Genomic DNA, 27300 nt, shown 5'->3' with positions numbered 1-27300 from the left:
AAAACGGAAGAGATACTACGTCGCTTTGATAGAAGTTATGAGTACTGGAAGGCCTTAATTAAGGTAGCAAAAAAATCTGTGATTCATCAGGATTCTAGTGATGTGCTTCAGAAGCATATCAGCAATATTCAAACAGAACTCTCTGAATTGAATCAAGTGTATGATGAATACCGAAAGCTAGACAGCCCCCCACATGAAGTGTGTGTCCATCTCCAATCAAGTAGTAGGAAATGCACAATCTCAAATTGCAGGAAATAAGGAAGAACTAATGTGGCCTGATGCACCCTCTGTTTTGCAACCACAGTCTGCAATACTATAAAGTCATTCACAAAGGGCGATAGTGTTCACTCAACTCAGTCTGAAGCCAAAAGAAAGGAAGCTGCTTCTGAGTATGCAGCAACTAAAGCTGTGTTACAAATAATGTCTGAGCAAGAACAACATCGAGAGAGATTGCTAGCACTTGAAGCTGAAAATAGGTCGATAGTTGCAGCACAAGAAGCAGACGCACTATCCCGCCGGCTCGAAGCTGAGAAGGAAGACGCAGAACGTAAAATAGAGGAACAGAACCATGAAGCTGTTCTCCTAAAGAAACAGCAAGAAGAAAATGCATCAAGGCAGAAGTCGGTTGATGACTTAAAAAGACAACTAGAGCGTTTAGAAGAGCTAAAACGACTAAATGCTGCTAAAGCAAAGCTTCAAGTCTACGATGAAACTGAGTTAATTTCAGACCAAGGATTCAAACCTAAGCACTCTGAATCGCCCAACGTGGAGCAAGAAGTCAAGCACGCAAACCCCGTGCATTATTATACCCAACATCCATATATAACTTCAGCGATATCTCAAAGTAACTCTCCACAAGATGACACAAAGGACCTTGTGAAGGTTTTGGCTGAGGCCATATCAGCTAACCGGCTTCCAATCCCAGAGCCCACTGTCTTCACTGGGGACCCACTCAAGTTTAGACACTGGAAGTCATCCTTTCAGACACTCATTGAGAGGAAGAATATCCCAAATACTGAGAAACTCTTTTTCCTTCAAAAATATGTTGGAGGCGGAGCTAAAGAAGGCATAGAAGGCTACTTCATGAGTGACTCTGATGATGCATATCAAGCAGCATGGGATTTGCTCCACGAACGATATGGTAAACCTTTTGTAATTGCCAAAGCGTTCCGAGACAAATTACATTCCTGGCCTAGGATTGCTTCAAAGGAGACTGGGGAGTTGAGGAAATTTGTAGACTTTTTGCATAGTTGTGACTCTGCTATGACGAGAAATGACAGTCTAAGTATACTGAACGATGGGATAGAAAATCAGAAGCTCAGCGCTAAGCTACCGGACTGGTTATGCACCAGGTGGAATCGTAAAGCTACTCAATATCAACTTGAGCATGACAAGTTCCCTAACTTCAACTACTTTGTTACATTTCTGACAATGGAAGCAAGCATTGCATGTAATCCAATTACATCATACCAAGCTATACATCAAGGCGGACATGGAAAGGGAAAGGTCAAGAGTCAGACTGAAGAAGGATACAAGAAGTGTTCCGCAGGTGCTAATGCGCTCAGAACAAACGCTAGTGAAAAGATCATATTAACATGCATGTTTTGTAAGAAAGCAGGACATTGTATGTGTATGTAAGTGTCGCAAATTCATAAAGGAACCGGTTGAAAACAGAGTAAAATATGTCAAGAGTGAAAAACTATGTTTTGGCTGCTTGAAACCTGGCCATTTATCTAAGAACTGTAAAAAACGAATGGTTTGCGAAACCTGTTCTAAGCGACACCCTACATGCTTACACGCAGATCGCTCAAAGAAAGACCAAGACCCTCAAGAAGACCAAGAATCAACGCAAGAGCACAAGGAAGCAAGCGAAGAAACAAAATCACAATTAACATAGAAAACTGATGACGTTGCTGAAGCGACAGCGCACAGCCACAGAGTTGTTCAAGATGGCAATAACACCCAGACATCAGCAATAATACCAGTCTATGTGTCAACGCCTACTGACTCCAGTAATGAAGTGCTTGTTTATGCTCTTTTAGATTCACAAAGTGACTCTTCTTTCATTTTAGAAGACATAGCAGATAATCTAGATGTCAACAAAGAACAAGTAAACCTTAAATTATCAACAATGTCATCGAAAAGGAAGATTGTGCACTGTAAAAGAATCAGAGACCTGCAAATCAGAGGGATATTCTCCATGGACAGAATAACAGTTCCCACCACATACACGCGTGAGTTCATCCCTGCAAATAAGAAACACATTCCTACCCCTGAGACTGCGAAGGCATGGTCTCATTTGGAGCATCTTACAGAGAGTATCGCTCCACCAATGGATTGTGAGATTGGTCTACTGATCGGCTACAACTGCCCACAAGCACTCATGCCCAGAGAGGTTGTGTGTGGAGAAAAGAACCAGCCATTCGCACAGAAGACTGACTTAGGCTGGAGCATAGTGAGTTATGGTGAGCTTGGCGAGTATGAAGATGATGCTATAGGATTGAGTCACCGCATCATTGTACGGCAAGTGACACCCAAGCCCAAACCAGCAGTTAAGCTCAAAAGTGAAGTGCACTTTGTCTGCAATACTCGGATCAAGGAAGTTTTCACTCCAGTAGATTTCCTAAGAGTACTGGAGTCCGACTTTAGTGAAAGAGTAGAAGAAGAGACACTTGTCTCTCAAGAGGATCTCAATTTTCTTACCCAGCTAAAGGAAGGCATCAAACATAAGCAGGATGGTCATTATGAGATGCCCCTCCCGTTCAAACAAGAAAGACCAAATCTTCCTAATAACAAGTCATATGCTGTGCAGCGTTTAAAGAGTCTAGAGAAGAGGCTTAAGAGAGATCAGAAGTACTGCTCAGACTATGTGAATTTCATGCAAGACATTATCACTCGTGGTGATGCAGAGAAGGTTCCAGTAGAAGCACTGGAAAACCGGCCAGCGTGGTATATTCCCCACCATGGAGTCTATCACCGACAAAAACCTGGCAAAATACGTGTGGTCTTCGATTGCTCAGCGAGGTTCCAGAACACAGCGTTGAATGACCACCTTCTCACCGGACCAGAACTCACAAACACTTTGGTGGGAGTACTTTGTAGATTTCGCAAAGGTCCAGTCGCTATCATGTGCGACGTGGAACGAATGTTTCATCAGTTCCATGTAAGACTTGAAGACCAAGATTATCTGAGATTCTTTTGGTGGGAGAATGGGGATCTAGAGTCACCACCATCAGTCTTTCGTATGCGAGTGCATCTGTTCGGTGCAGCTTCTTCCCCTGGTTGCGCCAATTTTGGTCTTAAACATCTAGCCACTGAAGGGCAGGAGGAATTTAGCCATGAGACAGTGAAATTCATCCAGCGAAATTTTTATGTGGATGATGGATTGGTAAGTGTCACATCCGACACTGAGGCAGTTCAGCTCATCAAGGAGGCTCGACAGCTTTGTAGCTCAGGCAAGCTCAGACTGCACAAGTTTGTCTGTAATAGCAGGAAGGTGATGGATACAATACCAGTTGAAGAGCGTTCAGAAAGTGTCAAAGAACAGGACATGACTTTAGGAGAACCGCTTATGGAAAGAGCGCTCGGAGTTCAATGGTGTGTTTTTTCTGATGATTTCCAGTTCAGAGTTACAGTCAAGGAACACCCACTGACTAGAAGAGGAGTTTTATCCACAGTGGCATCCATCTATGACCCCTTAGGGTTCGTTGCCCCTTTCATTCTGTTAGGGAAACAGATCTTACAACAAATGTGCCGAGAGAACATCAGTTGGGACGAGCCACTCACAGAAGGCCTCAGAACACAATGGGAAGCGTGGCTACAAGATCTACAAAACCTGTCCCAAGTAAAGATCAGAAGGTGCTTCGTTCCATTGCATTTCTCAGAAGGATCCAAGTACGAGCTTCACCACTTCTCAGACGCTAGCATCATAGGATAAGGGGAAGATTGCCAGAGTAGCAGATATTTATCCAAGTTTAGATGGAAGAGTCAGATAGGTAAAACTTCAGCTCAGTGACTCTTCATTAGACAGCCAAGGCAAACGCATTAAGAAGCCAATCTATCTAGATAGGCCTGTACAGAAGACAGTACTTTTGCTTGAGGCAGAGGAGTAATTAGTTGTTTCATAAAACACTCTGTTAAGTGTTGAAAGAAAAGTAAATCACATAGCTGTTGTGATTTGGTGGGAGTTTAACTGCCAAAATATTATTTGTCATTTAATTTATTATAATTTATTATTCATCAAACAATTGGCAAGTTGACTTTATTGATAATTTGTGTATAGTTGTCATGCAAGTTTTCTTTTCCTATTTGTGAATCGTTTGTACATGGAACAATAGGAAAGTAATTATATTGTTTGTTGCTCCGGGGACGTGTTTGAGAGTTGCACTGTTCATACTCATGCGTTCTTTACGTGGCAAGGCAAGTGCCGTCGGACATGATTGACAAGCTGAGTCTTTTGGTTGGCTGAATAAGAAGTTTCTGAAGTGACTTTTCTGCCAGCATTTGAAGCTCATTCCCCTCAGAATTATTGTGCAGTCATCGAGTTTGACGGTGACAAATTAATAAATGTCAGCTGTGTAAGAAGATTCGAGACTTGTGATGATTATCTGACGGGAGTGATAGTTAATGTTAATAAAGTTTTTGACAAAAAACGTATTCGTAAATATTTATCATGTCACTGATGGTGGAGTGGTACACTCGCCTGAGTTGTGTGCAGGCAACGTGGGTTCAGTTCCCACTCAGTGACGATGTCTATGTCTGCCCTGTGACTGGCTGGCGACCAGTTCAGGGTGTAGTGCGCCTTTCGCCCGTTGTCAGCTGGAATTGGCTCCAGCACTCTCCCGCGACCCTGTTCAGGATAAGCCGTGTGGATAATGACATGACATGACAAATATTTGTCATCTCATCAATATTTGCACAACAGAGTACTGAGTTTCGAGATCCTCACTATAATAGTTCTCAAAATTATATTTCTTATCAATTTAGGTTAGTTAAGGGATATTTTATTGACAATCTAATATCAATCTACAAAGATAGAAAAACAATTGGTGGTGGGGTGGCGCGAATCTTTTTCTTCTTGGTAGGGGCGGGCGTGAAATAATTGAGAAGCACTGCGAGTATAAGTTCGGTCGGAGAAACGTAAACGTCCCACTGCTGTTCCAGCAGCGGCTTCTCGGGGCATAAGCGGAAGTGACGCGAGAGATGACTCGCCAATGTGGCGTTAATTTAATTATTTGGTTAATTTTTTTTTATCAACCGAATTAAAATATTATATAAAATAAATATTAAAATAGAACATCCAGGTGTAAATAAAACCCACTGAGGCAAAGAAATATATATGGAAAATACGCGCTTAAAGCATGACGTCATAAGCAAGCGCGCAGCTTCCGAAGGACCTCGACCACATCCACACCGGAACAAAAGCAGTTCACCGCTAAATTCTTCTGATTTAGTGTGGAACTGACTGTAATTTTCTCAAAGGATGTCCAGTGCTACTCTAAAGGACTACGACATAATTCATTAAGTCTTTGTGTCCCGATAACCTCATCTTCGCGCGTTGATGCTTTTCGGCGTAGTTAGCTTAGCTTGTTAGCTAGCTAGCTGCTAACAAAAATAATAATAATAATAAATAATAATGCCTTTATTAGTCTCACAATGGGGAAATTCGAGATTCGAACCCAGGCCTCCTGGGGAGACTGGGTCCTGAACGCGGCGCCTTAGACCACTCGGCCATCCTGGCAGCCAAGAGGCACATGACTCATCGCCAAGCAGAGATCAAGTGCGGATTTTTGGGAATTATCATTTGAATATGTGTGAAAGAACGACACCCATGTACAAAGTGGATCTTTGTGGAATAAAAGAAGAGAACGAGCAACATCTTCAACTGCTGGACGAAGTTTGCAACCAGCCTCGTGTTGTGCCACTCAAAGCAGGTTTGTACACGTCTTACTCTCATTTGCTTTTAATGAACGACTTTCTATCGTTAAAAATATGCATCACAACATTAAGTTGTTTGGGGAAATGCGTCCAAGGTTATTGCCGTTTTATTTTTAAATATTGCTCGTCGGTTTGCTGAACATTTGTTTTTGCCAAATGAAATCAGTGCAGAAAATATATGCCAAAGAATAACCAATAAGGGGGGGGTGAATTCCATGTTTTTTTTTTTTTTTTATAAAATTTGAACTGATTATTTAACATTTTACATTTTCTGGTATTTATATCTTGTTCAAGCAATTCCTTCCGGAAGGAATTCTGCCTGACTCTAAAAAATCTGCACACTGGGGCGAAAACATCAATGGCGGTTGATCAATTTTAGTGGATAAAACACAAAATATTAAGTTTTTTTTAAAAATCAAGCACGTAATGGTCTTATTTATTAACTTTGTACTGGCTTCGTCGGGTGAGAGTCAATGAACCTCCGGTGGATCTGCACTGTTTTGTGCACATGTGCGTAGTTTCACCCCATCCAAACATTTAAAATACATTGAATGCATCCATCCAGGGTTGCACGGATCTCGATCAGTGAACAAGCGCATGCTGCAAGGAATGCATCTGCATCTTTAGCTTTCTATGGGCTTAAAAAGGGAGTACGCCACAACCCCATTTTCTACCAACAAGGCCAGGAACATTTAGTTCCTGGTCATAAAGTTCCTGTGTCCCAGATGGTTTGCATCTCCCCCGCAACTCATAGTTCTTGATCATTTATGCAAATGACAATGATGACGGAACAATGGGAGGTGTTGTGTTACTTTGTTACTCATTACTGACACCCTATGGCTGTTAAGCATCGTTGCAGTTCCAAAATAATTCAGTGAACTCTTAAAATATTTTGGTGTATCTTAGTCGAATTTGAATACATATTGGATAACTTTAAAATATACAGTCATTATTCAAATATGTCAACATGAAAGTCAGAGTGAAAGTGTTGTTGCTTAATGCTGATGTGTAGGGATTTTGACTCTTCAAACATAATGTTGTTTTAAAATTTATTTAAAAACAGAAATTTTATAAAAAATAAAAAGGGGAATGTTGGAATGTACTAGCAGGCTAAATGTAAATCATGCAATAAATAGCGACTCTGATGCCAGGGCCCCTTTAATTCTTTTAGGGATCCAGATTATAATGGAAGCAAAAATACCCACGATGAAACTATCCATAAATGCAAAAAGAAATACTTGTAAACATATTTCACTTGAAGGATTCCTATTTTATCAATGACATTATGTTGCGATGGCCCCCAGTGGCCCCCATTAAAAAGTTAGGGTCCCACAACAGGTGTTCCATCAGACGTGTGTGTGTGCTAACTTCAGCTCGCTTCCAGAAACGTCTGTGAGTATGTCAGGAATGAAATCGGCATCAGCCGCAACATGCTTCCTTTTTAAATGCTCGTTTATCACTGTTGTGCTGCGAAAGGGAGGTTTACACCGTAGGACGTAATTTTGTGAAATGCCCCCATGGTCCGATCCAAATCGGGGTCGCACGCATCGCTCCGTGTGCGGCAGGCACAAGTCAAGGTAGCACGGTAGGAACAATATAAGACAAAGTCGCCGCCTGAACTTTGATTTGACCAAACCAAATTTGTCTTTTTGTGTCCTGCAGACGTCAGACAAAATGATCTCCGTTCTGTGAAAGAGGAGCCAGACTTGACTCACATCAAAAAGGAGGAGGTGGAGATCAACAAGTCACCAGTGAACGTTGTCCATATAAAGACTGAAGATGAAAACAAGGATGAGAGTGAGGACAACAGAGGGGTGCTTCCTTTTTAAATGCTCGTTTATCACAGCTGTGCTGCTAGAAAAGGGAGGTTTACATCGTCAAACGTAATTTTGTGAAATGTCCCCATGGTCCGGTCCAAGTTGGGGTCGCACGCATTGCTCCGTGTGCGGCAGGCATAAGTCAAGGTAGCACGGTAGAAACAATATAAGACAAAGTCGCCGCATGAGCTTTGACTTGACCAAACCAAATTTGTGTTTGTCTTTTTGTGTCCTGCAGACGTCTGTGAAAACGATCTCCGTTCTGTGAAAGAAGAGCCAGACTTGACTCATATCAAAAAGGAGGAGGAGGAGATCAACAAGTCACCACTGAACGTTGTCCCTATAAAGACTGAAGATGAAAACAAGGATGAGAGTGAGGACAACAGAGGGGCGGAGCCTCCAAGCAGCAGCTCAAGACATCACGTGACAACAGAAGGTGATGAAGACCACTGGGGGCCATCACAAGCACAAAATGAGGACATATTATCAGACACTCATGACGATGATGATGATGAAGATGATGGGCAAGCCAAAGGTGAAAGGGCATGTCACACTGACTCATTAACTTCAAAGCTGTCGTTAAAACCGCACACAAGAACACACAGCGGAGATAAACCTTTTTCCTGCTCAGTTTGTGGAAAATGCTTCTCTCGAAAGTCTTCTTTAGTAAGGCACACAAGAACGCACAGTGGAGAAAAACCTTTTTCCTGCTTGTTTTGTGACAAAAGCTTTTCTCTAAAGTCACATTTAACAAGCCACACAAGAACACACAGTGGTGAAAAACCTTTTTCCTGCTCAATTTGTGACAAAAGCTTTTCTCTAAAGTCACATTTAACAAGCCACACAAGAACACACAGTGGTGAAAAACCTTTTTCCTGCTCAGATTGTGGTAAAAGCTTCTCCGAGAATTCTAATTTCACAAGGCATGCAAGAACACACAGTGGAGTAAAACCTTTTTCTTGCTCAATTTGTGGCAAGAGTTTCTCTCAAAAGTCGCATTTAACAAGCCACACAAGAAAGCACAGTGGTGAAAAACCTTTTTCCTGCTCAGTTTGTGGAAAATGCTTCTCTCGAAAGTCTTCTTTAGTAAGGCACACAAGAACGCACAGTGGAGAAAAACCTTTTTCCTGCTTGTTTTGTGGTCAAAGCTTTTCTCTAAAATCAAATTTAACAAGCCACACAAGAACACACAGTGGTGAAAAACCTTTTTCCTGCTCAATTTGTGGCAAAAGCTTTTCTCTAAAGTCACATTTAACAAGCCACACAAGAACACACAGTGGTGAAAAACCCTTTTCCTGCTCAGATTGTGGTAAAAGCTTCTCAGAGAATTCTAATTTCACAAGGCACGCAAGAACACACAGTGGAGAAAAACCTTTTTCTTGCTCAATTTGTGGCAAGAGTTTCTCTCAAAAGTCTCATTTAGTAAGGCACACAAGAAAGCACAGTGGTAAAAAACCTTTTTCCTGCTCAGTTTGTGCCAAGAGTTTCTCTCAAAAGTTGCATTTAACAAACCACACAAGAACGCACAGTGGAGAAAAACCTTTTTCCTGCTCAGTTTGTGGCAAAAGCTTCTCTCAAAAGTTGCATTTACGAATCCACACAAGAACGCACAGTGGAGACAAGCCATTCAGTTGCAGCGTTTGTGCTAAAACATTCTTCACTAAACAGCATGCTGAGAGACACAATTGTGCTGGTGAGAATTGCAGCGATACTTGAAGATTAAAAAAATAAGAAAAAAAATGAAAGAACCGACTCTTTGTGGTAAGATGTAAATGTGATTTTCAATAAAATATGAAATTGAATTTTGCAAAGCTCTTTTATTGACACAAAGCCAATGTGATCAGTGCCAGAAGAACCATTGTGTCTGAGTGATGATGAGTTTTTTTGTGTGTTAACATCAAACATGTAAATAAAATTTATTGCCTTTGCCTGGAATAACATTTGTTAACATTATGCTTTTCAGTTGTCTTTTTAATCGTACTTAATGGAAAAGGTGTGAGAAGAAACGGTGCTTATGAAATCGGTGCCTTCCACAATCATCAATAAAATCACTTGTTCCACTTGCTCAACTGGCCTCCATTACGCTGTGTGAAAAGGTGAAAAACAGAACTCGAAGTTGAACTATAAAAAGAACCAGACAGAGAAACGCAAATAGTCTCAGTTTCTCTCAAAGGTTTTGGAATGTCAGGAGTTGGCAACTTGATGGCGACTGGAGTCAGCGCTGGTTTTCTCGCTGTGTTTGGCTGGCTCGTATATGTATGGTCCATTGAACAAAACTCAAACTCTTCAAATATTCCCTCAGATACATTTAATATTTCGCTTTCTGAATAAATTTCTGACTGCCCAAATACACTTTCTAGGTTGAGCTCTATCAAGCGTTTGGGGTTTATTGCTAAGCAGAATCTCACTTCGGGAAAACTATCATTTTGTCAAATATACCAAATATTTTTTTTCATGCTCTATTATATTTTTTATACATTGGATTTTTTATATAGTGAAATGGGAAAATATTAAAATGTAAAATTGGAAATCACATACAGACTTAATTCAATTAATAACAAATATAGAAACATTTTATAAATATTGAACTAATTGAGAAGAGTCCTGATTTTGAAATAATATTGAATTATAAAAAATACTTAAAAAATTAATTCAATAACCCGACCCTGGATGAGCGGCAGAAAATGGCTGGATGGATGGAATAATTTAAATTGCACACATTTTCAAAAGAACAAATATGTTCAGAAATATTCAAGTGTGAAATAAAAATGTTCAAATTGTTGATAATTTTACATACTAAAACAATTGAATAAATATTGTATTATTACATAAGCAAGCTTAAATATACATTGAAATAAATTAAAAAAAAGTTGTGTATTATTAAATGGCCTAATTTAGATCTGGGAAGTAATTCTCTTTATGAAACTATGAAGGGACTGGAGGTCACAGAAGTGACCAGTCTTGGTTCTGAAGTTCCGATGTAACCAGATACTGCCCTGAGAGAAAATAGGCCTGAGCATTGTTTATGGTGGGGGCAATTCTCTCGCCAGGTCAGTGACCTTCCAGGGTATGGAAGTAATTTAAGGTGGTCACGAGTAGACTGGTCGTATCAACGGGGAGACGCATCTGCTCTCCCTCTGGGGGACTTTTGGAGGGAAATCCCGAAGACTAGCGGGATGGGAATGCATATGCAACAAGGGAAAATTAGATATTCATGTCCTATTTGGGCATTCCCCATAAGAAGGGAATGTCTGAGAGGGGGCTCGCACGTTTTTGGGGAGACTTCTTTTGACATCAGCATGTGACGAGAATAAAATCTTTCTTCTTTCTTTTGTTCTTTTCCATCACCAATCCAGCCTTGCTCGGCTGCCTCTCCTGAAGGCAGCAAGGACCCACACTTCAAAGACAAAATATACTACATATTGAAAGAAAAATAATACTCCAATGTTGAAATAAGTATAGAATTGAATGAATAAACAACAAAGAAATAAATACCTCCTGGAAAATATTATTTTCAACATTTGTCAACATTTTTCTTTCTTGCACATTCTTAAACAAACATAATTTTTTTTTTTACTTTTAATTTTTAAGTTACTTCAGTGCATTTCACACCTGTGCCTTCAGTGAAGTCCTACTTTGTTCTCCTTGAATAAATCCCCATGAAAATACCATAATTTATGACACCACGGCTGGACAAATAATATACAGAAACACACTTACGCACCACTGAGTGAGTGTTGGACGATATAGCTTCTCTTGAAAGGTCCGACTTGAAAATGTCCTTGCAAGTGTATCTGCAATAAAAAATCACACTTTTCCCTCCTTCGGCCATTGTGGTTTAAAAAAAGAAAGAATATATTTCAGATTTTTGAACGGTCGCCAGTTACGACTTTTTGGTGTGTTGGTTCGGCATAGCGCCGCACTGCGCCGCAGTATTGGAACTCACTGGAGTTGCATCTTCATTTGAAGTTTGAAAAACACAACAAAAACCTACGATATTTCGTCCGAAAATTGACAGTCGGAAGTTTTCTTACCTTCTGCGCATGTTTACAAGTGGCGACAAGTTCGTTCAAATCCGAACATTTCGGATTCTGACATGACTAAAGTAGCTCGCATATTTTTAAGTAGACAATTCAGTTGCGAGTAAGGAAGGGAGTAATATTTGATTATTGGCTGTTAATTCGTTAGCTCCATGATGTGACCTGACATCGTGTCATTGACTGTGTTCTGTTTATGCTATGAAACTTATGGAGGCAGCGCCACAGGCACTGGTCTTAAAGGAACACACAAATTTCCCACACTCATATTTTACTCATGTGATTACTCAATTAATAGGCTCCCCTGGACTTAAAATTGATATCTGGATTGCTGTAATATCATTTTCCCAATTTAACATGAAGATTTCTTAATTATTAAAACTACAATTAACATTTTCAATAACTGCACAGGATGATACATGCTGTTGTGAGCAGGGTTTCATGGTTGATGATGAAAACAAGACTGTGTAATTGTAATTCTGTTGTAATTCTTTCGAGGCAGGAACTGTCCGAAAAAAAAATTCATGCAATTTGTAATCACACACTTTGTCATCCAAAAAGTCACTCAGGGCAAGGTAATTTAATCTTTGGGAAGGAGAAAAAAAATTGTCACTTGCCCAAGTTGGGCAAGTAATTTGGCCACTCGGGCAAGGCAAATTTTGGCACTTGCCCTAAGGGCAAGCAGTTTTTAAAGTTAACTTCGAAGCCTGCGAGTGAACCACAGCATTGTTGCAAGTTCGTTCGGAGAAACGTAAACGTCCCACTGCAGTTGCAGCAGCGGATTCTCCGGGCAAAGGCAGAAGTGACGTAAGAGCTGACTCGCCAATGTGGCGTTAATTTATTTTTTTAAATTTTTTTTTTATCAACCGAATTCAAATATTATATAAAATATATATTAAAATAGAACATCAAGGTGTAAAAACAGACACAGAGGCAAAGAAATATATTTGAAAAATACGTGTCTGAAGCATGACGTCATTAGCAAGCGTGCAGCTTCCGAAGGACCTCGACCACATAAAAAAAAAAATAAATAAATAAAATAAAAAAATAAATTAAAAAAAAATAAATTAAAAAAAAAAAAAAAAAAAAAAAAGGACCTCGACCACATCCACCGACCCGTCCACACCGGAACAAAAACACCCATCGCTAAATTCTTCTGATTTAGTGTGGAACTGACTGTAATTTTCTCACAGGATGTAATTCGTTAAGTCTTTGTGTCCCGATAACCTCATTTTCGCGCGTTGATGCTTTTCGGCGTAGTTAGCTTAGCTTGCTAGCTAGCTAGCCGCTAACGAAAAGAGGCACATGACTCATCGCCAAGCAGAGATCAAGTGTGGATTTTTTTTAATTATCATTTGAAAATGTGTGAAAGAACGACACCCAAGTGCAAAGAGGAACTTTGTGGAATAAAAGAAGAGAACGAGCAACATCTTCAACTGCTGGGCGAAGGTTGGAAGCAGCCTCGTGTTGTGCTACACAAAGCAGGTTTGTACCGGTGTTACTCTCATTTGCTTTGTAAAGAACGACTTTCCATCGTTAAAAATATGCATCACAACATTAAGTTGTTTGGGGAAATGCGTTCAAGGTTATTGCCGTTTTATTTTTAAATATTGACTTTTACTTGCAGGTCTGCTGAACATTTGTTTATGCCAAATTAAATCAGTGCACAAAATAATTGCCAAAGAATAACCAATAGTGGGGGGTGAACTCCATGTTTTTTTCCAGTATAAAATTTGAACTGATTATTTCACATTTGACATATGACAATGTCAAAGTGTTCATGTTTTTCCATTCTTTATGAGTTTGCATATACAAATTACTTTGCTGTGCTTCAATAAAACGCCGCACAGGAGCGGGAAAGCTTTTCTCTTTGGTGGACTGCTCCTTGCAAGTGACAAAGACAATCTTGGTTGGGTGATTCATTTATCAAGGCTTGTCTCGTTTTTGACAAACACTCTGACATATCTTGTTCAAGCAATTCCTTATGGAATGATTGAACCTGACTCTAAAAACTGTGCACACTGTGGCAAAAAGATCAATGGCGTTGATGAATTTTAGTGGCTATAACACAATGGATTAAGTTTTTGAAAAAATCAAGTACGTATTGGTCCTATGTATTTATGAAATTTTTACTGGCTCGGTCAATGAACCTCGGGTGGTCCCGCACAGTTTTGTGCACGTGTGCGTAGTTTCACCTCATCCAAACATTTAAAATTCATTGAATGCATCCATCCAAGGTTGCACGGATCTCATCGGTGATCAAGCGCATGCTGCAAGGAATGCATCTGCATCTTTGGCTTACTATGGGCTTAAAAAGGGAGAACGTCACAACCCCCTTTTCTACCAACAAGGCCAGGAACATTTAGTTCCTGATAATAAAGTTCCTGTGGCCCAGGTGGTTTGCATCTCCCCCACAACTCAAAGTTCTTGATAATTTATGCAAATGACAATGATGATGTCTAATGATGTATCAGTGGGAGGTCTTGTGTTCCTTTGTTACTCATTACTGACACCCTATGGCTGTTAAGCATCATTGCAGTTACAAAATAATTCAGTGAACTCGAATAATATTATGGTGTATCTTAGTCTAATTTTAATACATATTGAATAACTTTAAAATACACCTTATTCATATATGTCAGAGTGAAAGTGTTGTTGCTTAATTTATGCATAGGGATTTTGATTCTTCACACGTAATTTTGTTTTCAAATTTATTTAGAAACAGAAATTTTATTAAAAAAAATTAAAAAGGGGAATGTTGGAATGTACTAGAAACAATATAAGACAAAGTCGCCGCCTGAGCTTTGACCAAACCAAATTTGTCTTTTTGTGTCCTACAGACGTCAGTGCAAACGATCTCCGTTCTGTGAAAGAGGAGCCAAACTTGACTCACATCAAAAAGGAGGAGGAGGAGATTAACAAGTCACCAGTGAACGTTGTCCCTACAAAGAGTGAAGATGAAAACAAGGATGAGAGTGAGGACAAGAGAGGGGCGGAGCCTCCAAGCAGCAGCTCAAGTCATCACGTGACAACAGAAGGTGATGAAAACCACTGGGGACCATCACAAGCACAAAATGAGGACACATTATCAGACGCTCATGACGATGATGATGATGATAATGATGATGATAATGGGCAAGCTAAAGGTGAAAGGGCATGTCACACTGACTCATTAACTTTGTGTTTAAAAGGGCACAAATAAACACACAGTGGTGAAAACCCTTTTTCTTGCTCAGTTCATGGTAAAAGCTCTCAAAACGCAACGTTAACAAGACACACAAGAACACACTGGAGAAAAAACATTTTCCTGCTCAGTTTGTGGCAAGAGTTTCTCCCGAAAATCACATTTAACAAGCCACACAAGAACACACAGTGGTGAAAAACCTTTTTCTTGCTCAGTTTGTGGAAAATGCTTCTCGGAAAAGACATATTTAACAGAACACAAAAGAACACACAGTGGTGAAAAACCTTTTTCCTGCTCAGTTTGTGGCAAGAGTTTCTCTCAAAAGGCAAATTTAACAAGTCACACAAGAATACATAGTGGAGAAAAACCTTTGTCCTGCTCAATTTGTGGAAAAAGCTTCTCTCAAAATTCAAGTTTAACAATCCACACAAGAACACACAGTGGTGAAAACCCCTTTTCCTGTTCAGTTTGCGGAAAAGGTTTCTCTCAAAAGTCTCATTTGGTAACGCACATGAGAACACACAGTGGTGAAAAATCTTTTTCATGCTTAGTTTGTGGAAAATGTTCCTCTCAAAAGGCGAATTTAACAAGCCACACAAGAACACACAGTGGAGACAAGCCAATTAGTTGCAGCGTTTGTGCGAAAAAATTCGCCACTAAACAGCAAGCTGAGAGACACAATTGTGCTGGTGACAATAGCAGCGATCCTTAAAGCTTAAAAAAAAGACAAAAAAAACTGAAGGAACTGACTCTTTGTGGAAAGATGATGTTGGAGTTCAGTCACCATGGAAATGAGAAGTAGTTTCGTAAATCAACCTTTAAAAGCCAAACTTACGCCAATGCATGTTCATTTTTTGTACTCAAGAAGAAAAGGGTCAAATAAAGACTCAACAACAACTGATTAGAGTTCCGATATGTAGTTTCTTCAATTTCTGGAGTTCAGGAAATAGTACAAACACAGATATCTGGGCGTCTTTTTCTTAATCTCACGAGAAAACTGCACTTGGGCGAGCACAGTCGAAAAATGCGGGCCATCTTTCAGCCCAGCTTCAGTTTTTATAGGAGTTTTTTATGTCAAGGGTAATGTAGGTTGAATCGGTTGTCCTCGCTCCCTCCCACGGCACGGGTCCACGTCCAAGGGAAGGTCCTCCCCAGGTTAGTCATCGTCTGGATAAGTTGATTCCCGTCTGGTCCCGTAGACTGGCACGCCAAGGCTGGCCTTCCCTGGCGGGCAGTCTCTCCGTCGCTCGCCTCGCTGGCATTCCTCTGGAATCTTGTCGGAGTGCATGTGTGTGCAGGTGTACGTGTATGTGCAAGTGTGTATGTGCGTGTGCTCCGATCTCCAATTGTTCTGTCTTTCGGAATGTGTTTTTGCGATAGCGTCTATGTGAGTCCTCCAGTGCCCAATTTGGTATGTTTGCATCTCTACAGCCAATGTGGAGAATGTGCTTCGTCGTATTTGTCTATGAAGTGCTGTGAATGTGAGGGCAGCTCATGGAAATGCTATGTGTGCAAATTTGTTCTCACTACTGAGAATTTCAATAAAGTTCACACATTTAAACTAAGTACTATAAATTTAGCATATGAGAAAAATATAATAAATCAGAAAACATCAGGACTACAATCCCAGTTATTCTTGTGACCCGTGCTTCTAGTTCCATTTGATAAATGCTTCTTGTTTCATCAATGTTTAAAATATTCAGTAAATATGAACCTGCTAACTTTGATAATCGACATTCTGTCCCGTATGTGTTTAAAATAATGCCAGTAATCGTAATACAATCCTTTAATCCCCGCCGAAAAATATTTTACCATCAAAATGAAAACGCAACCTGTGGCCACAAAAAATGCATGCGGCAAGAAATATACTATGACCCCCCCCCCCCCTAGTGGGGTCGATCCCAATCAAAGTTATATTAGACAACAAAAAGTAACAAATTAATTAGTGCCGTCCCGCAATTAAATTTCTTAACTAAATAATCGCAACACTACCGTCATTAATTGCACTCAATCACTTTTTTTTAACTTGTTTGTGAAGCTTGTATCAGGCACTTGAATAAGATATTGTAATTAACGTAGACCCACCAAATTTTATATCTATATCTATTTCAATTCCCAGACTGTTGTAAAAGCTTTCTTTGAATATAATCTAGACCAGGGGTGCTCACACTTTTTCAGCATGCGAGCTACTTTCAAAATGACCGAGTCAAAATGATCTACCCACTACAAAAATGCAAAACATCGATTTATTTTCAAATGTATTAAGGATTATTTGTACGTACAATGTATGTTGATGTACCTTACATAACCAAATGAGCCAATATTGCAAAACACACATAATTAACTATTAACATTTTTTAAATTAACTGAGTTTACTTTGATGACTTGCACTGAATTGAATCAGCCAGGGATGCATAGTCCGGACTGCTGATAGCCAGCCTCAAACACACTTCCAAATGTTCATCAGTCATGGTGGAACGGTATTTGGACTTAATGATCTTCATGTAAGAAAAGGCTGACTCACATAAATAAGTGGAGCCGAATAATGCAGTCAAAGAGATAGCACATTTCCTCATGTTAGGGTACTTTTCCTCCGTGAGTAAGTTCCAGAACTGTCCATGAGCTCTCGACTTCAGTTCAATGTCGGTTTGTAGAGTCAAAATCTCATCTTCCACTCCAGAAGAGTTCATGTGAAACAGTGATGCAATGTTTGATGCGAGTGAATCAACCTCAACATCTTCCTGAAAAGGATAGCACATGAATGTAGCGACTGGCTCGAGCAAAGAAAAGTCTTGAAAGCGTTTGTTAAATTCTGACAGACAACCGGTGATCTGCTCCGTGTAGCGTGCACTGTCAAGTTGCTCACAGGCCTTCCCTTGCGTCTCCAACTCTGACGCCAGGTTCTGGAAATTTGCCAAATCATGGTGCTGCAGCTTTGTGGAGAAATGTTGCATCTTTCGTTTGAAAGCGTGAACTGAGCTGATCATATTGGTCACTGTTTTGTCTTTTCCTTGCAGCTCAAGATTAAGGTCATTCAACAAGTTTGTCAGATCGGTTAAAAATGCCAAGTCTAACAGCCACTGGCCGTCATTTAGCTGCTTGTATTCTGCATGTCCAGATACACGGAAAAACTCCTTAATCTCCGGACAGAGCTCTCGAAATCTTTTGAGGAATTTCCCACGACTAAGCCATCTCACGTCAGTATGTAGCAACAACTCAGAGTGGTTGCAGCCAGCCTTCTCCAGATGTGCACGGAATAACCGTCTTTGAAGAGATCTGGCTCGAATAGAACATGCGATCTTCGTTGCCACATCCATGATCTCTTTCATGTTAAGCATTTTAGCGCATAGGGCTTGTTGGTGGATAATGCAATGGTAATTCAAGAAGTCTGGGAACGCATCATCCTGCCTGCACTTGGCAATAAATCCATTCACACGCCCAACCATTGCAGGTGCTCCATCTGAGGTGATAGACACCAATTTGTACATTGGGAGCTCAGTTTTCTCGATAAAGTTTTTAAACGTCTGAAATATGTCCTCTCCTCGCGTCTGTTCTTTCATGGGAAGTACTGTTCATAGCTCCTCTTTTGCAGTGATATCACTTCACACCATGCGAATGAAAACGCACATCTGGGCTGTGTCACTCACATCCGTAGATTCGTCCAACTGCAGTGAGAAAAATTCACAATTTCTGATGTCCGTCCACATTTGCTGGGTTAAATCCTCGGCCATGGCATCACAGCGACGTGTAACTGTATGTCTTGACAACTGCAGAGCTTTGATTGAAGATAATATCTCTGCCTTATTTTTAAAGTCCCGGAACAATGAGTCAGCTGCTTCAACGAATGCCTCTTTTACCATCTCTCCGTCTTGGAAGGACTTCTTGTTTTTAACAATGGCGTGACACACCCGGAACGATGCTTCGGTGGCCGCCTTCACTTTTGAAGTATGTTGTGTGAAAAATGACTGCTGTCTTGTCAACTGGGATTTTAGTTCATTCACCTTTCTCTTTCTTAGCTCGCTTTTCGGCGGGAAGTCGTTTTCGTATCTTTCTTGAACAGTCCGAAAATGCCGCTCCACATTTCCCTTCTTTGGTACTGCGATGATAGAATGGCATATGAGGCAAACGCACTTCGAAAATGACATTGTGAAAAAAAAGTCCACCTCCCATTCTGTATGGAAATGATATGTTTTTGCCTTTTTACTTGGTCCAGCTCCTTCACTCATTTTAGTGACCATAAACTTTAGCGAGGGCTTAAAATCTGACACAATTCGCCGACTAGCTTAGCACTTTGCGTCGTTGTTTACGCATGAGCGGTGACCTAAAGGTCAAAATTCAGTTGTTATCTGACTGGTTGTCCAGTATGTCAATCAAGTAACGGGGATGGATGATAGGCTGACATCGTAAGTTCTGCTGCACTTAGAGCCGTTGTTTGATTTGATTGGTCAACAGAATGGCAACATTCAGTTGTCATCTGAATGGCTGCCTTGTATATTAATCAAGTGACGGCATTGATGCTAGGATGATATTTTTTTAATGTCACGCCGCGATCGACCAGTACCACCTCCGCGATCGACCGGTAGATCGCGATCGACTTAATGAGCACCCCTGATCTAGACAGTGGCATCCTCACAGGCATTGCCCCGAGAAACAATTTTCCAACGTATACATTTCGTTGTGCCGATAATCACCACAATCCAGCAGTGTTGGTTCACATTTATGTGCGAATGATAATATATGATAAGATATAATATGGCACAATGTTAGAATTTGGCTTCGCAAGATGGGCAAATTATTCCTGAATTCAGGAAAATGTAGTTCACTGAGTTCAAATAACTAAATGTTTAGAGATTATAAATTAAGCGCTGAGCTAACGCTCCAATTTTGACCGTTTTTTGGCAAATCTTCAAAGCAAACCAAATGAAATAGTTACCATTTATGATAAAAATAAATAAATACAAATCCCAAACTAGAATTACGCAGATACCAAATTAATTTACGGGAAGAATAGGTGCTCTCCAAGACGTAGACAGCTCCAAGAACCGCTGCAGTCTTCACCTCCTATTGTCTCCCGAATGCCTCCCTCCACCTCCAGGCTGTGCCAACTCTGATTCTGTCAACTGGGCGAGGGTGTAGAGACAGTAAAACAATTGGGGGAGCTGTGGAGCAGAGCCCAAAATCAGTCGGGCCCCGTGTCCACAACCCCTCCGGCAGAGACGCACACAGAGCTACCTCTCCCGAGTGACCCGCTTCGTGAAATTTTGAAATTTAGTCACGTTCCCAAAACCGAAGAATTTGTAGTGGGTGCTGAAGTATGATACCCTGTTTGTGACGCGGAGTATTCAACATGTAATAGACGTCTGAACCCAGCCAACCGCCTCTCCACACCGCTTTACCATGGGGCCTAGATCTTTAGTATGAAGACGCGCATCAATAGTCAATGCGATTTGTGGCTTGGCGAAAGTAAACAATTCATACCATTTCTGCTGCTCAGGGACAAGGCACGCATGCGAGGCAACGCCGGTAGACATAACACATATATAATCCTAATGCAAGATGAACTCCTGACTAAATTTGGATGAATGCATTTTGATAAACCAAATCATGTGTGCGATCATATGTACAGTGTACAATGTACTGGGTCAATTGGTGAATGGGTGGAGGTTGGATCAGGAACAGGGCATACCCACCGCGGGAGGATGGAGAACCAGGTTTCAGAGCTGCCCTCAGATGTTTCATTTCAGCCAGTGGAATGGAGGAGAGCACCACATATGCTCCGTGGCCCCCTGTCATGGAATGGGGTACCAGCGGGTTGGTGTCAATAGTGCGTTGGGAGTGGGTAACGGTGGCGCCCCCTGCGCTGGTTGAGCTCTGGGCGACAGGAATGGCACCGGACCAGAAGATGGCACATTCCAGAAAGTGGCTCGGTATGTGCAGTTTATCACCCAGTGACCCCACAGCAAGAGCACACCCCACTCACAACCCCCGTCTATAACCACCCCTACCTCTGTTACCGCAATCCCGACCTCGTTGACCGGCCGGGTACGGACAGCCAGTCTGCTGGGGTGCCGCGTCACCCGAACCTTGCCTAGGAGCAGCAGAAGCGGAAGGCGCAGGTGCAATGGGAGCTGCATGCATTAGCTGCCCCCCCCCCTTTTTTTTCATTTTTTTTATTTTATCATTTTTAGCCCTCTTGGCCACCTGAACCTGCAATTTTTAGTAACGCTCCTTAATCCAATCCCACATTTTCCTTTTCTGATGTCGTGCAAAATGATGTAAAAAAAAATGTGTTCTCCTGAGACTGATCATTTTTTCATTGATGGACTGTTTCACATGATGTCCGTAACCGGAAGGACACGCCCAAAGGACGGCCAACTGGAACAGCTGCGGAATGACGACATTATTGGATGGGTCACTGCCGGAAGTCTCACTCCATTCACGTCTCGCCCTGGCCACATAGACCAGGCCTGTCTCCTCCGCTCCCCACCTGAAAGATACAGCAACATCGGCCCCAACGGGGCCAGAAATATCTGATGCACGGCACGACCAATCTCACCTGAGGTGTCCCCAATCAGCCGGTGACCATCATGCTGGTCTGTAGGTCTGGCCTCGGCCTCAAGTAAGGACAGTTCCTGACAAGTAAATTTTGTCCCGCATGTAACTCTGTAATCCCCTCTACGAAGAACCTACCCTTGCGTTAAGTGAGTAATTTTCATAAAAACAGCGCCACCGCCAACTTAACTGAAATTAACCTCAAGTATCACCGCTGTGGTGCCGTATATTATGGAAAAGTCTTAACAATACAACAAAATTCTGCTCTGTCCTGGACTGGGTGTGTGTTATCTATTCGTGCACCCAATGTGAATATTAAAACTGCGGAGCACATGAGCAGGCTAAAGCAACAACTATATCTTAATCTGTTTTCATGGAACCTAACTTAGAATATCTTATATCTCCCTCCTTGTTGAGGAGAAACTCCGGGATGGGCGTGATGCGGCGCTATTTGAAGCGTTCTCCGACCTTCAGGTCACACACGTCATATGTCACCTCAAACCTGTGGAGAGAACTGGAGGAGTGGCACTTGCAAGCGAGAAGGGGTAAATTACCTCCCTTCTGAAACGTTCAGTTTTGCATAAATTTTGTGTAATAACGTCAATCAATCATTCACGTGATGCTTGAATTTGATTAGTCCAATCTGTCTCCAATAACAATTTGAAAATCAGTACTTGGGAGTGCAATAGGGATTCAGGTTGATCAGACCTGTCCGCCCATTGCATCCTATGTGCTGTTCGGGCTTACTGGTGCCCTCAATCAGGTTTCTTTCCTGAGGCCCGTCCCTTAAACATTCACTCAAACCACTTAGACATACAAACACTTTTTCTGTCACACTTTCATTCACCAAAAAGATACTTTCCAATTCCACACAGAGACCCCTCCCTCGGCGCTAATTTAGCCTCAATTTAGCCAGCATATGCCAAAGTTTACCACTGCGTTTGTGGATTTTCCCATTCAGTCCCCGCGATGTAGTTTCTCCTGTTCCTCCTGGACGTGGCTGACGATCCTGCACCTGTGACGTCAAACAGCTCATAGATGTGGACGTTAGCATTCTGGTAATTATGGAATGCTGTCTTGTCCCTTAAAAGTTGTCATGTCAGGGCTGGTGTCGCATCGTCATAAAACATCTGTCGTCCACCTTTGTTACATTTGATACACATCAGTTAATAAATCAGCTGCCGAACTATTTAATCCAACTTTATACTTGGCAAACTTCTCATCAATTGCTAGACATCTCCTGTTCTAAAGATTTTCTTTAAACATGATCATAAAATGTTTCAATTAAAACCTATCCCAAAAACCTAATCCTTTTGTGTCATGGTCCGTTTTGTCCTGTCATGTTTTTGTTTTGTGTTTGCCCAGCTGGAGTGGGGGCGTTTCCTTCCAGCGCTTGTTCCTGTTCATGTCGTCATGGCTGGAGAGACACGCCCACCAGCCACACACCTGTCACTCGACAAGTCATTGATTACTGCACTATTTAAACACTCAACGCTGACTACTCAGCGTCGGAATATTCCTCTTACTCATGCTCATGTCCCAAGTTGTGAATTCTAGACACCTTGTTATTGCATTCCGTGTACCTTTTTCCCGTTCATTGTTTGTGTTTCCGTTTTCATTTATTGATCTTCTCGGTTGAGCTCAATTGTTTTCCCTTGCCCTTCTGCGGTAAGCGATTTTTGTTCATTTTGTTCCTTGCCTTTTGCAAGCCTTTTTCGTTCCCGTCGTTATTCCCCTGGTGTCAGTTTTTCCACCAGCGTCTTTCGTGGCACTTTGTCGGTATTGCGTATGATTATATATCTTATATATATTGTCCGCACCCCAGCCACGCCTCCCCATCTCCAACCCTCACAAACAGCTACCGTCCATCGGCCACTCGACCCCCATCTTTCCAACCTCATATCTGCAACTCCCCCTGCTCATCCAACTGCTCCAACCACTTTCCCCACCAATCTCTCCCCACACTCTTCACCCTGCTTGCTTTGACTTTTTTTTTCAATTTCCTAATCAACTCAGAGTTCCCAAGAGTCACATTTCGTACGTCCGGAAGACACATGCTCAATGAAGCCTTTGTGTTTCGGTTTCATATACTTTTTATCTCAAGTAATTTCATCGCCAATCCTCTCCTTAATTGCTAATCATCCCCTGAAATTTTTATACCAATCATAATTTTACACTCCCACCATTTCCCCATTTTTAATCAACTACGACTCAAGCAGTGTGGAACTCTCATCGGAGCAAGGTCCATCCTATCACAGATTTTCCGTGTTTTGGATTCTTCTCTCTGTACTACCAAAATATCCACAACTTCATTATTTATCCACTCCAACCAGTCAGGCAGTTTTATCTTATCACCGTTAGGTTTCCCCCTGTTCTGCTTCAGGGTTGCATTCACTCACACGATCGCTTGAACTTTCACACGATATATTGTATGCACCACACGATACTTTAAGCATGTTTTGTTGTGAGTGTGGGACGCAAACCCCACTCTCTCCTTTTTATCATCACTCACCAGACATTAACACTCTACTTTCTCACACACCCCCTAACATTAAACCAATTGAGCATCATAAGACATAGACCCGGGAATTATAAACATGAGACACAACAACCCAGTAGAACGCAGCACAGCAAGGGCCACTAATTGCCACGGGACACACACGACGTATAGGCTGTTCGATAATTACACAACAAATACACGTCACAATTAACACACAGACAACAGCACAAACACACAACAGAGCAAGTGAACCACATTGGAACACCCTGAAATCAAGAAACTGTCAACAATATCGGAACACCTTAAAATCTATTCTATATTCCAGCAACCGGAACGCTCCACGGCTCGGTCAACCACATATACCGTGACTGCACGCTCTTTTACCGTGACTGCACACTCTTTATTGAGGTTGCAGTGCGACCATCAGCTCGTCAGCTGTGCACTTCCCTCCACCGTATGCCTCTGCAGCGACAGATAATGGTGGTCCGAAAGATCCAATCTTTCCCAGCCTCAGTCCACTTATATACGATACTATACTAACTATACTGAGCATCACTTTATTGGGATCGCCGTGCACACGTTCTGCTAGTCAGCTGTGCATCCCCTTCTTCGACTACCGGAGCAGGAGTCCCCCTTTTTGACTCCGGGTGCTAATTTCTGTTGCCGGCCAACAACAGGAGCCCCCCTCCTTATTTCACCTGCGTACGCTTCCAATATTACGAGTAATCCATGCGCAATCTACATTCTATACAAAGCATGCAACCATTCCTGAAGTCCAGAAACAATATATCCAGAAACACTAACAAAATTTAACGGTCTAATAATCGGCCACGTCTTTCCACTCTACAATATAACAAATCAGGAGACTTTGAATAAACAGGCTCTCCCCTACCTTTGTTCTGATTGTCCAGGCCTGGAATATTGTAGAGTGTGAAGAATAAGCCGCAAGGACTCCCTCCTTGAGAAAATCACGTCGGGGTCACCAAAAATGTTGGCGTTGAGAAAACGAGAAATATTTCGTAAATGAACCTGAAAAGCCAAACTTACCTCCCGTATTTTCACAGCCATAAAGCGCACTGTAAAGTCCTGAAACCCGTCCAAAAAAGCCAGGGCGCCTTTTGAGGTGGAGCGCCCATTTTGTGGACCAAGTGCAACAAGTTCACCGCTGGGCTGACTGCGAACATGAACTGCCTGCACACTGCTTATATAGATAGAAGGCAGGCATGGCTAACACAGCAGGCAGATGTGGGAGGGGAGATGGGCGTGAATGACAACGCAAAGGCACGCCCCCAGTGCAAAGCAGGCTCCAGTGCCCCTGTATGGGCAAATGTGTCTGCTTGCTCTGTCGTTAGAGCTTTCGCAAGAGCCGGCATCAAGAGGAGCCGCACACAGCAGCGACACGGGAATCTGACAATGACAAGAGGGAACCTGGCGTGTTAGTGGGAGAATTTGCCCAGCTGTTTATTTCTGATACAGAAGATGATTTTGATGGATTTGTGGATGATGACTAATTAATAATAATGTGAGTGCATTGTTAAATAGTTCAATAAAATACAACCAAACTCAGTTTTGCTCCTGTTGCCTTTTTAAAAACAGCTAGCCACGCTATCTTCTGTTTTAGTGTGCATGCATGTTAACTAAGGTATTGTAGGCAGAATTTTGCTGGGCCTACACTATTACGCTATTCAGTTGATTTGGGGTGATAGTTTTAGTTTTGATGTAACACCATGACGACACATTGTTTGTTGATTAGTGATTTGCTCACACCGGCATTGTGTCGGCATCCCATCTGAGGGGCTACGCGGCAGCGAGACGGCGAGGAAGACTGATAATGACTCTCGTGTTTGGTGGAGAATAGTGGATACAGAAGACAAGGACTTGGTGCATTTTTGGATAAGGACAACTTCTGCACGTTGTTAAAAGCTAAAATAAAATACCACAGAACTCCCGCTGCCCTTTTAAAAACACGCGAGCGCGACTAAGCAGCTAGCGCGACTGCTTGGTTGCTTGGTTCTGTTTGCGGCCAATAATACCGCGCGTTCTATCTATGTATCAAATACAGAAATAGCACCCTCACCTGGGACTGCGCCCTTTGATACGGCGCGTCTTTTGGCCGTAAAAATACGGTACTCCAATGCGTGTTCGTTTTTTGTACTAAAAAAGAAAAGGGTCAAATAAAGACTCAACAACAGCTGATTATAGTTGCGATATTTTAGTTTCTTTGATTTCTGGAGTTCAGGAAATAGTACAAAGACAGATATCTGGGCGGCTTTTTCTTAATCTGACGAGAAACTATAATCAGACGAGCACAATCGAAAAATGGCGCGCTGATCTCAGCCCAGCCTCACATTTTATAGGAGGTTTTCTTTGTCAAGGGTCATGTAGGTTGAATCGGTCGTCCTTGCTCCCTCCCCCGGTCCACGTCCAAGGCTGACCTTCTCAGGCAGGCGGCAGTCTCTCCGTCTCTCCTTCCCCTGTAATCTCGTCAGTGTACAGATTGTGTGGTGTATGTTTTCCCAGATCAGTTTATGTTTTTGGGTGTTCTTGATTGCGTCCCGGTGACGTCCTCCCTGGCCCAACTTGATATGTTTGTATCTTCTATGGCTTATGTGGAAAATGTGTTTTGTCGTATTTGTCCATGAAGTGCTATCTGGTTTGTCATCAGTTTGACCTGAGCAGACTGAATCAGTTTGTTCTGAATGAGAGTGTGGGTCATGAAAATACTGTGTGCAATTTTGAGGTCTTACATTTAAACTAAGTCATATCAATTTAGCATATGAATGCATCAGTAAACACCATGACTACAATCCCAGTCAATCTCATCGATGCACTGTACTTCTACTTTCATTTGATAAATGCTTTTTGTTTAATCAATGTTTAACATATTCAGTAAATATGAACCTGCTAAATTAAATAATTGACCTTCTGTCCCATAAGTGTTTAAAATAATGGCAGCAATCGTAATACAATCCTTCACTATTAATTACATAAATCCTACAATAAAGCATAACTTTAACTCTATTGATGAAAGTAAAGTTTAATTTAGGCCATTAAGTAACTCAGTGGTGGGCCTTCAAGGCCTTCTCAGCTGGCCAAACATAATCAATAAAAAATAAAAAAATCATAATCGTCGCATTGATGTCATATTATAGCTGAGCGTTGTATTTTTAGGTGAGGGTTTTGAATCCAATCGGAATTCCGCTAGCTCGTGTTGCCGGGCAGGTTTCACAATACGAGGAGCGCGCATTATGCATTCCGAGGCCTTAAGATGCA

General features: G+C 41.6%; 3 protein-coding genes across 3 annotated transcripts; 2 read left to right on the top strand and 1 right to left on the bottom strand.

The window, feature by feature from the left end:
- The first annotated feature begins 1499 nt into the window (after positions 1-1499).
- Positions 1500-4730, top strand: LOC148342043 (uncharacterized). Its single transcript, XM_088281148.1, has 2 exons — positions 1500-1549; positions 1803-4730. Exon 2 carries the CDS (start codon positions 2132-2134, stop codon positions 3935-3937), a length of 1806 nt encoding a protein of 601 aa, XP_088137274.1. The 5' UTR covers positions 1500-1549; positions 1803-2131; the 3' UTR covers positions 3938-4730.
- On the top strand, positions 4436-9666 carry LOC148342042 (uncharacterized). The gene is made up of 3 exons (XM_088288046.1): positions 4436-4459; positions 7796-7901; positions 7993-9666. Exons 1-3 carry the CDS (start codon positions 4436-4438, stop codon positions 9468-9470), a joined length of 1608 nt encoding a protein of 535 aa, XP_088144172.1. The 3' UTR covers positions 9471-9666.
- Positions 9667-17347: 7681 nt separating this feature from the next.
- On the bottom strand, positions 17348-18304 carry LOC148342041 (general transcription factor II-I repeat domain-containing protein 2A-like). Its single transcript, XM_088288045.1, has one exon. It carries the CDS (start codon positions 18302-18304, stop codon positions 17348-17350), a length of 957 nt encoding a protein of 318 aa, XP_088144171.1.
- Positions 18305-27300: the final 8996 nt, after the last annotated feature.

Source organism: Idiotropiscis lumnitzeri, chromosome 2 (genome assembly GCF_059441095.1).
Source record: "Idiotropiscis lumnitzeri isolate Australia: NSW breed Sydney's pygmy pipehorse chromosome 2, RoL_Ilum_1.0, whole genome shotgun sequence".
In the NCBI taxonomy this organism is placed as follows: Eukaryota; Metazoa; Chordata; class Actinopteri; order Syngnathiformes; family Syngnathidae; genus Idiotropiscis; species Idiotropiscis lumnitzeri.
The sequence above is the reverse complement of the archived record's forward strand: the minus strand, read 5'-3'. Positions and strand labels throughout refer to the sequence as shown.

Bases quoted from the DNA above. Each gene is read 5' to 3' on its own strand.
- LOC148342043 (XM_088281148.1), top strand. From the start codon at position 2,132: ATGTCATCGAAAAGGAAGATTGTGCACTGTAAAAGAATCAGAGACCTG.
- LOC148342042 (XM_088288046.1), top strand. From the start codon at position 4,436: ATGATTGACAAGCTGAGTCTTTTG. The intron at 4,460-7,795 runs GTTGGCTGAATA...CTGTGCTGCTAG, and splicing joins TTGACAAGCTGAGTCTTTTG to AAAAGGGAGGTTTACATCGT. The intron at 7,902-7,992 runs GTAGCACGGTAG...TGTGTCCTGCAG, and splicing joins TGCGGCAGGCATAAGTCAAG to ACGTCTGTGAAAACGATCTC.
- LOC148342041 (XM_088288045.1), bottom strand. From the start codon at position 18,304: ATGAAAGAGATCATGGATGTGGCAACGAAGATCGCATGTTCTATTCGA.